At 38.3% G+C, this 13,795-nt stretch overlaps 1 protein-coding gene across 4 annotated transcripts in view; it reads right to left on the reverse strand.

The window, feature by feature from the left end:
* The window catches only part of grk6 (G protein-coupled receptor kinase 6), a 69,198-nt gene that overhangs the window by 6,872 nt on the left and 48,531 nt on the right, over positions 1–13,795 (reverse strand). For all 4 annotated transcript variants that reach the window (XM_061898798.1, XM_061898797.1, XM_061898799.1 and 1 more), the window contains 5 exons: positions 13,261–13,401; positions 4,676–4,866; positions 4,567–4,604; positions 295–384; positions 5–213 (listed from right to left, as the gene is read on the reverse strand). In XM_061898798.1, the coding sequence (XP_061754782.1) occupies positions 5–213; positions 295–384; positions 4,567–4,604; positions 4,676–4,866; positions 13,261–13,401 (669 nt within the window). The remainder of the gene's footprint in view (positions 1–4; positions 214–294; positions 385–4,566; positions 4,605–4,675; positions 4,867–13,260; positions 13,402–13,795) is intronic.

Here is a 13,795-nt window from a genome sequence, read left to right on the forward strand (position 1 = left end):
TCACTGCTTTACAGAGTGACTTGGCCTCCTCTGAGAACTTGCTGGAATATTCTTCCTCCACCTCCTTCACCAGCCGCTCAACTTCCTCACGCTTGATCTTTTTCTTCCTCTGCTGGAAGGGCGACTGGCCCGCTATCATCTCGTACACCAGGCAACCCAGCGCCCACCAGTCGGGGCTGAAGGTGTAAGATTCGTTTTTCACCACTTCCGGAGCTGCGGGAGAAAACCAACGAAACAGTATAGATACCAGGCGACCACCATTTGTCCATTAGAGGTTGATTTAAGGCGTCTTACCCATGTATCCTACCGTTCCCACACGGCCCTTGATGGTCTGGCCCTCTGGTACGTGTACGGCCAGGCCCAGGTCTGATATCCTGATGTGTCCTATAAACCACACACAAAATTGTTGGTTTCAGATGGAATCATTCTGCCAGGGGAAGAGCACCCCCTGGTGACTCAGTGCTAAAAATACTTAGGCCAGTGGTTCTTAACCTTGTTGGAGGTACCGAACCCTACCAGTTTCATATGCGCATTCACCGAACCCTTATTTAGTGAAAAATAAAAATTTCAAACTCAAGACAGTTATATGTTTTTGGTAACACTTTAGTATGGAGAACATATTCTGTTTAACAAAGACTTAATTTAGAGTTATTTGGACACTAGGGGAACATATTCTAAGTAACAAAGACTAAATTTTGAGTTATTTGGAAACTAGGGGGAAATATTCTAAGTAACAAAAACTTAATTTAGAGTTATTTGGACACTAGAGGAACATATTCTAAGTAACAAAGACTTAATTTAGAGTTATTTGGACACTAGAGGAACATATTCTAAGTAACAAAGACTTAATTTAGAGTTATTTGGACACTAGGGGAACATATTTTAAGGAACAAAGACTTAATTCAGAGTTATTTGGTTAGGGTCAGGGTTAGAGGGTTAAGGTTATAATAAGGCCATGCCGAATAAGGCATTAATAAGTACTTAATGACTAGTTAAGAGCCAATATGTTAATAATTTGCATGTTAATAAGCAACTAATTAATGGTGAATATGTTCCCCATACTAAAGTGTGACAATGTTTTTTTTTTTTACTGGTTCACAAAATGAACCGTGCATGAACATCACCTTGTTCAAACAACTAAATTAACACAGTGCATAAACTTACAACAAATTACACACCTGCAAATCATTCAGCTGTTGCCGTATCCGTAATACGCCGATAGGGAGAAGTTTGTAGTCATACGATGAGTCGGGTGTGTTTAGACCTACGCTGAACCCCTGAGGCCGACTCACCGAACTCCTAGGTTTCGATCGAACCCAGGTTAAGAACTACTGATTTAGGCAATCTGTTTTTTAATCCAAAAACTGCAATTGCAATGATGCTGTCTAATAAAATGGTTAGTATAAGGCTGTATTTTCTTTATAGAATATTAGTCTTGCTAGTTTTCAAAAACATATGGAATACGTATAGCATTTTACAAATAGAGTTAAAAAACAAAATTACAAATTGAAAATTGACTCCATTCAGTTGTTTTACCGTGCCTTTTTTCTTTAAATATTTTTCATAATATAACATAAGTGTGATTCCAAAATAATACGGCAAAATCATCACACATTTATTAAGTTCTCAAGCACTGTAACAGACTGAATCAATGGTCATTTGATACAAGAGTTATCCAAGTTTTATTGTGTTACAATTTCCCCATTGTGGTCATGTAATCCTTTAGGCGCGGTTCAATTGTAGGAAGACCACGTGTTTATTTACCCTCAAAATGGCAAATCCTCAACAGAAGGAGTTTTGTGTGCTTAAGTTTGCGAAAACAAATGCCTATGTCGCAGTGCAGCCTGCTTTTAAAACAGAATTTGGCTGTTATCCACCCTATCGTGACAGCATTTGGTGGTGGGTTAAACTTAAAGAGACTGGCTGCTTGTGTAAAGGAAAAAGTTCTGGAAGACCTCAATGACATGAAAGATCAAAAAACGGCAGAAATCAACATGGTGGATCGCGACATCCTGGAGCGCATTCGGGAGGAATTCTCATAACATCTTGGTAAGATGGTGTAGGTTTATATAAGCGTTGCTTCAACCTACACCCTTTCGGGTCAATCATTGCTTAAATGAGTGTTTTTCTTTTTTCTTTTTGTTCTTTGTTTTATGTGAAGATTGCCGAAATAAATAAATAAATAAATAAATAAAAAGTAAACCACATTGAGCACTTGTAAAGCATGAAATAAATACCTCAAGTTATGTACAACACATGCCTTCAAGCTAAGTTTTCTATTTTTTTTTTTAATTAAATTATGTGTATATATATATATATATATATATATATATATATATATATATATATATATATATATATATGTATATATATATATATATATATATATATATATGTATATATATATATATATATATATATATATATATATATATATATACACACACACAGTGGGGCAAAAAAGTATTTAGTCAGCCACCGATTGTGCAAGTTCTCCCACTTAAAATGATGACAGAGGTCTGTAATTTTCATCATAGGTACACTTCAACTGTGAGAGACAGAATGTGGAAAAAAAAATCCAGGAATTCACATTGTATGAATTTTAAATAATTTATTTGTAAATTATGGTGGAAAATAAGTATTTGGTCAACCATTCAAAGCTCTCACCGATGGAAGGAGGTTTTGGCTCAAAATCTCACGATACATGGCCCCATTCATTCTTTCCTTAACACGGATCAATCGCCCTGTCCCCTTAGCAGAAAAACAGCCCCAAAGCATGATGTTTCCACCCTCATGCTTCACAGTAGGTTTGATGTTCTTGGGATGCAACTCAGTATTCTTCTTCCTCCAAACACGAGTTGAGTTTATCACAGATCAATCGTCCTGTCCCCTTAGCAGAAAAACAGCCCCAAAGCATGATGCCCCCCCAAACCCCCCCCCCCCCCCCCCCCCCCCCCCCCCCCTCCCATGCTAAACAGTAGGTAAGGTGTTCTTGGGATGCAACTCAGTATTCTTCTTCCTCCAAACACGACAAGTTCAGTTTATACCAAAATGGATACATGGATGATACAGCAGAGGATTGGGAGAATGTCATGTGGTCAGCTGAAACCAAAATATAACTTTTTGGTATAAACTCAACTCGTCGTGTTTGGAGGAAGAAGAATACTGAGTTGCATCCCAAGAACACCACACCTACTGTGAAGCATGGGGGTGGAAACATCATGCTTTGGGGCTGTTTTTCTGCTAAGGGGACAGGACGATTGATCCGTGATAAGGAAAGAATGAATGGGGCCATGTATCGTAAGATTTTGAGCCAAAACCTCCTTCCATCAGTGAGAGCTTTGAATGGTTGACCAAATACGTATTTTCCACCATAATTTACAAATAAATTCTTTAAAATTCCTACAATGTGAATTCCTGGATTTTTTTTTTCACATTCTGTCTCTCACAGTTAAGTGTACCTATGATGAAAATTACAGACCTTTGTCATCATTTTAAGGTCGAGAACTTGCACAATAGGTGGCTGACTAAATACTTTTTTGCCCCACTGTATGTATATATATGTATGTATATGTATATATATATATATATATATATATATATATATATATATACATATATGTATATATATGTATATATATATATATATATGTATATATATATGTATATATATATATGTATATGTCAGCCTGGTAAATTTATATTTTATACTGTGGTTTTAACCCCGGGAGGGACAAGTGGTAGAAAATGGAAGGATGGATACTGCGGTTTTAACGTTAGCTTTGAAATGTCCTTAAGGACTATTATTAATATCTAATATTATTATATCGAATATTTCACCTAAATTTAGTACATTTTATTATTTTTATTTTGTTACTATCACCATCATTATTCTTATTTTATCCCTTTATTATTGTTTTATGAAAGGCACTATGAATATAGTACGGTATATTATTACTAATATTAGTGCTGTCAAATGATAAATCACAAAAATAACTGGTTTGAATTTGGATAAAATGTTCATGATTAATCACAAGTTGTTACTCACTTGCATAATTTTAGTAAACTTGAAAAAAAAGCCCCACAGTTGAACACAAATGCAGTTATTGTCAGAATGTCATAAAGGAACTTTTTTTTTTTCTTTTTATGTTTTACTTGAATGCACTAAATTTATTTGCTCAAAACTTGCTAACAGTTCCGGCTAAAGTCCCTCTAAGGGTGGTTTTTGAAGTGAAATCTGCCAGCGAGCACAACAGTCAGAGTCTCCTCATTCATCTTTGCACTGGTGTGTGCATTGACCTAATCACTGACCATCCAACAACCCTCGTTACCTTTAAGGTGAAGGAGCATGTACGGTCAAAATAAACTGTGTGATTTATCTGCGTATATTCTTTTATAATGCGATCACTTTTTGTGATTCATCACATGAGTTAACTTGTAATTATTGACAGTCCAAATTCCTCTTCATATTATTATTTTTATAACTCTTCTGTGATAGTCTAAACTACAACAAACCTTTGATTTATTGTAATGTCACCTTCTAAAAACAGTAAAATCTCTACTAACCATGGTCGTCCAGCAGGATGTTTTCTGGTTTGAGATCTCTGTTTGTCAAAAAAGAAAGAAAGACATGTAAGAGACAAAACATCTGTCTGTGAGGGAGGTATATTCCCACCTGTAGACGATATGTTCCCTGTGCAGGTCCTCCAGGCCGCAGCAGATCTCGGCTGAATAGAAAACCGCCCTTTTTTCATCAAAACCCGCCTCGCCCATGTGGTAGATGTGAAACTTGAGGTCACCTCCGTTCATGAGGGTCAACACGAGACAGAGAGTGTCTTTGGTCTCGTAGGCGTAGGCTAAGCTTACCTGGACAGAGGACATAATTTCTTATTTTATAGTGGTACAATTGCAAAATGAAGTGTATAATAATGGCTACGTCTGTCAAACAACCAGTAAGATGTCATCATGGGTGCATGACCACAAAATTTGACGGACAAAATATGTTTGCTGTGTTGCCTGGGCAAGTGCCAAAGTTCCCAATCATGTAGTCTTTCTAAACTGTTGTAAAATAAGCATGAATAATAATCAAATATGATTAAATTATATTAAAATAGGGCTTCACGGTGGCAGAGGGGTTAGTGGGTCTGCCTCACGATACGAAGGTCCTGAGTAGTCCTGGGTTCAATCCCGGGCTCAGGATCTTTCTGTGTGGAGTTTGCATGTCCTCCCTGCGTGGGTTCCCTGCGGGTACTCCGGCTTCCTCCCACTTCCAAAGACATGCACCTGGGGGTAGGTTAATTGGCAACACTAAATTAGCCTTAGTGTGTGAATGTGAGTGTGAATGTTGTCTGTCTATCTGTGTTGGCCCTGCGATGAGGTGGCGACTTGTCTAGGTTGTACCCCGCCTACCGCCCGATTGTAGCTGAAATAGGCACCAGCACCCCCCGCGACCTCAAAAGGGAATAAGCGGTAGAACATGGATGGATGGATATATTAAAATACACATCAAAACAAGTTCAGAAAAAAAGTTGAGAATAATGAAAAGGTGACTTTCGGGCAGCATGGATCAGGTGGCAGAGAGTTTGCAGGCCTCAAATTTTTACTTTTTAAGGTCAAGGCAAGTGTTGCCTTAAAGGAGGGCTCCTATGTGTGTATATCTATAAACACTAACAAAGTTAGAAGTTAAATAAAGAACAAGTGAGCATCCCAGTAACCAAATTAAAAATGTTATTAACAAGTTGTGGCAAGGTTCCCGACACATCACCTGCTGCATGCTAACTCAGTCCCTGCAGCTGACGGCAGGACGCTAGCAGCACGTTCAAAATTAAACTGCAACATCAAAAAGGTTTCTCCTCCAACGGCATTGCGCTCTTGAACGTACAACGACACTCCACGGAAGTAGAAACGATTGGGATGAAGTGAAACAAAGGGATCGGCTCCGTTAGCTCGGAGGGAACATTTTCAAAGCGAATTCCATGAAGTTGCCGCCATGTTTCCCAAGCCGAACGGCCCTAGTGAGCATACACGGATGCTACGGCGTTTCAGTATTCGGAAAGTAAGCAGTTGCCTAAAATGCAATAATAAACAACGTTTTTTCTGTAATTAAAAATGTAAATGGTATAACTAACCGTCTGGAAATTTACCGCTGTTAATCATTGTTGATTGATTGATACTTTTATTAGTAGATTGCACAGTACAGTACATATTCCATACAATTGACCACTAAATGGTAACACCCGAATAAGTTTTTCAACTTGTTTAAGTCACGTTAATCAATTCATACCGTTTATTGTTACATCCCTAGACCATTAACAGGTAGGAAGTTGAAGTCGGTCACGGCATGTTGTTGCCGTGGATGCTGGTAAATTTTTTAGGGCATTACGGCAAGAGACAAGGGTGGTCACAGCAATTGCTGCGGTTGCCGTGGTTAAATTCGAGCCCTGATGTTGGCCTTGACCCTAATGGTTGCGGGGTCGATCCTCAGTCCCCCTGTGACCATGTCAAAATATCCTTGAGCAAGAGGCTGAACCCCCAGTTGCTTCTGATTCTACGTCATCGCTAGGCGAATGTAATAAACGTGTCAAAGAGCTTAGAGCAGGGGTGCCCACACTTTTTCTGCAGGCGAGCTACTTTTCAATTGACCAACTCGAGGGGATCTACCTCATTTATATATATCATTTATATTTATTTATTTATGAAAGAGACATTTTTGTAAACAAGTTAAATGTGTTTAATGATAATACAAGCATGTGTAACACATATAGATGTCTTTCTTTCACAAAGACAAGAATATAAGTTGGTGTATTACCTGATTCTGATGACTTGCATTGATTGGAATCCGACAGTAATGATGATAACGCCCACATTTTCAAATGGAGGAGAAAAAAAGTTGTCCTTTCTGTACAATACCACATGAAAGTGGTTGTTTTTGGCATCTAATTCATCCAGCTTCCATACACTTTACAAGAAAAACATTGGCGGCAAATTCCGTAGCTTGCTTGATTGACATTCACGGCACCCGAGGGTCTTTTGAGATGACGCTGGCTGCTGCCAGTTCATTATTATGAAAAAATGACAGAGAGGAAGGCGAGAAACACTTTTTATTTCAACAGACTTTCGCGCCGTTCCTTCCGTCAAAACTCTAAAGGCCGACTGCACATTTCCTATCTTCACAATAAAAGCCCTGCTTCATGCTGCCTGCGCTAACAAAATAAGAGTCTCGGAAAGCTGGCGTGCACAAGTGATGTGCACGCCAGCTTTCTGAGGGATCGCTTGTGCACGCCAGTTTTCCGAGACTTTGTATTTAGTTAGCGCAGGCAGCATGAAGCAGGGCTTTTATTGTGAAGATAGGAAATGTGCAGTCGACCTTTAGAGTTTTGACGGAAGGTACGGCGCGAGAGTCTGTTGAAATAAAAAGTGTTTCTCGCCTTCCTCTCGGTCATATTTTCATAATAATGATCTTGCAGCAGCCAGCGTCATCTCACAAGACCCTCCGGTACCGTGAATGTCATTTAAGTGATGTCTTGGTGAAGATTGATGATCACTAATTTTTAGGTCTATTTTTTTTAAAAGCCTGGCTGGAGATCGACTGACACACCACCCGCGGTCGACTGGTAGCTCGCCATCGACGTAATGGGCACCCCTGGCTTAGAGAGTACCTTAAAGGTAGAAAAGCGCTATACAAGTATAATCATTTACATAACTTTAATATTTGGTCTACGTTTTAAAAGTGTTGTAATACTGGGCAGTACTGTGGTTCTTCTAAAACAGGTCACCAACCTTTTTGAAACCAAGAGCTACTTCTTGGGTACTGATTAATGCGAAGGGCTACCAGTTTGTTACACACTTAAATAAATTGCCAGAAATAGCCAATTTGCTCAATTTACCTTTAATAAATAAATCTATAAATATAAAAAAAATGGGTATTTATGTCTGTCATTCCGTCGTACATTTTTTTTTCCTTTTACTGAAGGTTTTTTGTAGAGAATAAATGATGAAAAAAACACTTAATTGGACGGTTTAAAAGAGGAGAAAACACAAAAAAAATGAAAATGTAATTTTCAAACAGTTAATCTTCAATTTCGACCCTTTAAAATTCAAATTTCAACCGAAAAAAATTAAGAGAAAAACTAACTAATTCGAATCTTTTTGAAAAAAAAAAAAAATGAATTTATCTAACATCATTAGTAATTTTTCCTGATTGAGATTAATTTAAGAATTTTGATGACATGTTGTAAATAGGTTAAAATCCAATCTGCATTTTGAATATATGACAAATTGGACAAAGCTATATTTCTAACAAAGACAAATCATTATTTCTTCTAGATTTTCCAGAACAACATTTTTAAAAGAAATTCTAAAGACTTTGAAATAAGATTTCAATTTGATTCTACATATTTTCTAGATTTGCCAGAATAATTTTTTTTAAATTTTAATCATAAAAAGTTTGAAGAAATATTTCACAAATATTCTTCGTCGAAAAAAACAGAAGCTAAAATGAAGAATTAAATTAAAATGTATTTATTATTCTTTACAATAAAAAAAAAAAAAATACTTGAACATTGATTTTAAACTGTCAGGGAGGAAGAAGAAGGATTTTAAAAGGTGTATGTGTTTAAAAATCCTAAAATCATTTTTAAGGTTGTATTTTTTTCTCTAAAATTGTCTTTCTGAAAGTAATAAGAAACAAAGTAAAAAAAATAAATGAGTTTATTTAACCAAGTGAAGACCAAGTCTTTAAAATATTTTCTTGGAGTTTCAAATTCTATGAGTTTTGTCTCTCTTAGAATTAAACATATCGAGCAAAGCGAGACCAGCTTGCTAGTAAATAAATACAATTTAAAAAATAGAGGCAGCTCACTGGTAAGTGCCTCTATTTGAGCTATTTTTAGGACAGGCCAGCGGGCTACTCATCTGGTCCTCACGGGCTACCTGGTGCCCGCGGGCACCGTGTTGGTGACCCCTGTTCTAAAATGTAGTAAGATGTTCATAAACTATTAAAAAAATAAATAAAACTGAAAAACAGTTAAAAAATGGCTTCGGTTTCATGAAAGGAAACGTTTGTCACAATGTTTATAAAGAACAACATGCACTACAATCATGGGGCAGAAACTAAAGTATAAATTCTGACACCTTGTTCTTGTGATCATGCAAAAATAAAATAAGGTTATTGTCAAAATGAAAACACTTTGGCACAAAATGGCACTGAATAAGGTCTTTGATTGTATGAAAGTGGAAATCAGCAGGTTTTGGCGGACATAGAAAACATTGTAATGTATGAAGGGGATTCATTTATTTTAACTTAGCCTAAAATTTTTGGGAAAATATTCCATTACAGGCTCAGTTTTAAAGGCCGTCAAGGGGCGTTCACACAATTCTATTTTAGATGGCAATTCGCCGAGATCCGCCAAAGACGGTGTTGACACCGAAGACAAAACCTGGCCATGAATCCTGAGAACCACGGGGAACCGACAAGAAATATCCTGAACATTTTTTAAGCACTGCGCTACAGCCACAGCAGCTACCTGGGCTGGTACCTGATTTTGAAGGAGAAGTAAATCAAAAAAACTTGAACATTGTAACCAAAAAGTCTGACATAGGTATAGGCGCAAATACATTTCTAATCACATTAAATGAGTTAAGTAAAAGGTACACAAAGACCTGGATAAAGACAGCAAAAAACTACTCTCTCCCATGATTTCACAATGACATGTAGCGACTTGTCCAGGGTGTACTCTGCCTTCTGCCCGATTGTAGTTGAGATAGGCACCAGCGCCCCCCGCGACCCCAAAGCGGTAGAAAATGGATGGATGGATATGGCAAACAATGAAAAAAGGTGATAAGGCACTTGAAAACTCCCTTCAAACAAAAATGCAATTGATCATTTGGCCAATACTGGCCTCAGAAATCAAGATATTAGTCAGTTATTAGGAAGCAAACCTAATTATACAACTAAAAACATTGAAGAGTCTGAGGCAGGGGTCACCAACCTTTTTGAAACCAAGAGCTACTTCTTGGGTACTGATTAATGCGAAGGTCTACCAGTTTGATACACACTTAAATAAATTGCCAAAAATAGCCAATTTGCTCAATTTACCTTTAATAAATAAATCTATATATATAAAAAAATGGGTAAACATTTTTTGGTCAGACATTTTTTTTCCTTTTACGGAATGTTTTTTGTAGGGAATAAATGATGAAAAAAACCACTTAATTGAACGGTTTAAAAGAGGAGAAAACAGGAAAAAAAATGAAAATTAAATTTTTAAATATAGTTTATCTTTAATTTGGACTCTTTAAAATTCAAAATTAAACCGAAAAAAAGAAGAGAAAAACAAGCTGATTCAAATTCTGAAAAGTTGTGTTTTTTTTATCCACTACATTAACTATCAAATACTTTTAGTGACACAGTACTTTATTCAGAAGACATACATCTGGAAAATACTGATAATTTTTGCATGAAGGACTTTTCTAATGACAAACATATCAAACATAGGCAACTCGATGTCAAATTACATCCATGACCTTATCACAGCTGTGCTTAAAAACACCCAGATACTTTAGTATACCCTATCACACACCTAGTAAATCATTCTATTCGATGTAATACATTTCCAAAGTGCTGGAACACCATGGAAAAGACGACAGTTTTGCCTTGCAGAACGACTCCCTTATTTTTTTACTACTTTCAGCAAGCAACATTAAAGCAGCAACAACTCCGCTGGCCAGCTGGCACACACTTCTAATAAACACTCCTCTGCTTCTCCCGCTCCTTAAACATGATTTTTTTCATTTTGTACCTTCAGAACAGCATCTCCTCATCCATTGTGTCAACAAAGCAGCAAAGTTTTCCCTCTCGTTTGAATTTGACCAAGTTGAGGCGGTGAGAGCAGAAGAGTAGCAATGTACGCTACAAGAACCCGAAGGGGTTCTTCTTTCAATACACAGAGGGAGCAGCAAAAACAAAGACCGGGGGTGTCCTGAATTTATGAGAAACATATTACTTGTGTGCTTTGTCGGAACTAACGAAAAAATATCTTTTATATATAATTTAGTCTAATTTGTGTGTGATCATATAAAAAGCATCCCTTAAGGCAGGGAGGGGATGGCTTATCATGAGGGTCAGACTGCAGGTTTAAGATACGAACCCTAAAATTCCCAAAGACAAAGAAATGGATAGAAAGTGAATCCATGCTAGCAGCCGTGTGCCTTTAGGCAAACTGCTACAGGGTGTCACGTTGAGCAGCTAATAGAAATCTGTTTGGAAAAAATAAACAAATATGCACCAATACATGCCCGATCAACTGTTGCCCTTTTACGCAGGAGTTTTTTTAAATAGTTTTATGACTTTAGATCAGGGGTCGGCAACCCGCGACTCTTTGGTCACTCTGATGTGGCTCAGCTGCATAATCAACGACCCCCCTGTTATTTCGGGGGGTTTCCAGAGTTTGGTGCCTCTCCCGGGAATCACTCGGGGACAACATTCTCCGGTCGTCACCCGGTCTACAATATTGAGTGCGTGCCGTGAAGGATATACTTTTAACTTCCACTTTAACATGTCATCGCGCCCGCTTTTACACAATGCTCTCTGCTTGTCGGCCGGTCGCATGCTATACGCAGCTCTTGTCAACTCACGCACATCCCTGGAAGGCATACTTGTTCAACAGCCATACAGGTTACACTGAGGGTTGTAATATATACAACTTTAACACTCTTACTAATATGCGCCACACTGTGAACCCACACCGTACAAGAATGACAAACACATTTCGGGAGAACATCTGCACTATAAGACAACATAAACACAACAGTACAAATACCCACAATCCCATGCATCCCTGACTATTCCTGGCTACGTTATACACACCCGACCACCCACCTCAACCGACGCACGGTGGGGGGTGTTGGTGCTAGCGGGTGTGTATAACATAGCCAGGAAGAGTCAGGGATGCATGGGGTTGTGGGTATTTGTGCTGTTGTGTTTATGATGTCTTACAGTGCGGATGTTCTCCCGAAATGTGTTTGTCATTCTTGTATGGTGTGGGTTCACAGTATGGCGCATATTAGTAAGAGTGTTAAAGTGGTTTATATTACAAGCCTCAGTATAACCTGTATGGCTGTTGAACAAGTATGTCTTGCAGCGTTGAGTGTGCGTCTGCAGGAGCCACATACAATGCGTAACTGGGCTGGTGAGCTGTTTGTGCATGTTGTAGAGGGCGTCAAAGGCAGCGCTTTCATAGCACTCCCTTATTATTGTTGTGTGGATGAATATCATTAGATATTCGCGAGAATAGATACTTTGAGAATTCAGGAACCTCCGGAAAATATGGGAGGGTTGGCAAATGTAATGCTTTTATTTATAAATGGTTGATCCAGGGTGTACCCTGCCTTCCGCCCGATTGTAGCTGAGATAGGCGCCAGCGCCCCCCGCGACTCCGAAAGGGAATAAGCGGTAGAAAATGGATGGATGGATGGATGATTTATATAGGCTAGTAGCCTATATAAATCAACCATTTATACATACACACAGTAGGCTAAATGAACCTCTTCAATATAAATAAATGTGATAAATGGGTTGTACTTGTATAGCGCTTTTCTACCTTCAAGGTACTCAAAGCGCTTTGACATTACTTCCACATTTACCCATTCACACATACATTCACACACTGATGGAGGGAGCTGCCATGCAAGGCGCCAACCAGCACCCATCAGGAGCAAGGGTGAAGTGTCTTGCTCAGGACACAACAGACGTGACGAGGTTGGTTCTAGGTGGGATTTGAACCAGTGACCCTCGGGCTGCGCACGGCCACTCTTCCACTGCGCCACGCCGTCCCTAAGTGTAATGCTGTCAAGCGGCATTTATGTAAAACTCGTGGGCCGCACTAACATTAAATTTTCTCATTAAGGTGTGGGCCGCGTGTCTGAGACCCCTGGTTTATACATAGCACAAAGCAAAAAAAACACTCTGTATGCAGTGTTATTTCATTTTAAATATCAAAAGAGTTTTGCGGCTCCCATTGTTTTCTTTATTTTGTGAAACGGGTCAAAATGGCTCTTTGAGTGGTAAAGGTTGCCGACCCCTGCTTTAGATTATCTGGATGTGCTATGAAATGTGTTTATGTGAATGACTTCAATTCAACATGGACCCTCTAATGTGTTATCTTCAGATAGATACATCTTTAATTTGTTTGCCGGATGAAATGTTACATCCTTTTAGTTTCTGTCACTATCACTTTGGTGTATCTGTTTTAATTTGCTTACCACAAATCTGCTGTTGACTTTCTCGAGAATCTGCTTCTCATTGAGAGCCATTGACTCTCCTTTGCGCTTCTTGATCCTCTTTTTTTCAAGCTTCTTACAGGCGTACATTTTACCTGTGGCCCGTACCTGACATGCACACACCTGTAGGACAAAGCAGAGGAAGGGAAAATAATAATTGGATCTATAGCCTGATTAACAGCACATGCTGTAGCAGGAGTTTATATTCTATATGTGTGTCAAGCCACAGGCGGTTAATTAATAGACAACTGCAAGCTAAAAATATACTATGCTATCAATAATGTGTCTTTCATCAATTTTTCTCACAACCCTGCGCTTGGACATCAAATGCACAGAAAACAGAGAGCGCATTCAAAAGTAAAACATTGTGAGCAAACTTAAGACTCTTTGTCAAAGCCCAAACATGCAAAAAACACCACAGAATAGTTGTATTTGTTCTAAAAGAAAATGTTTTATGTCTTATATTGCGAATAAATGTGAGTTTTGATTAATAAAACAACAAAACACAGAAATATTC

Source organism: Nerophis ophidion, linkage group LG04 (assembly GCF_033978795.1).
Source record: "Nerophis ophidion isolate RoL-2023_Sa linkage group LG04, RoL_Noph_v1.0, whole genome shotgun sequence".
NCBI lineage: Eukaryota > Metazoa > Chordata > Actinopteri > Syngnathiformes > Syngnathidae > Nerophis > Nerophis ophidion.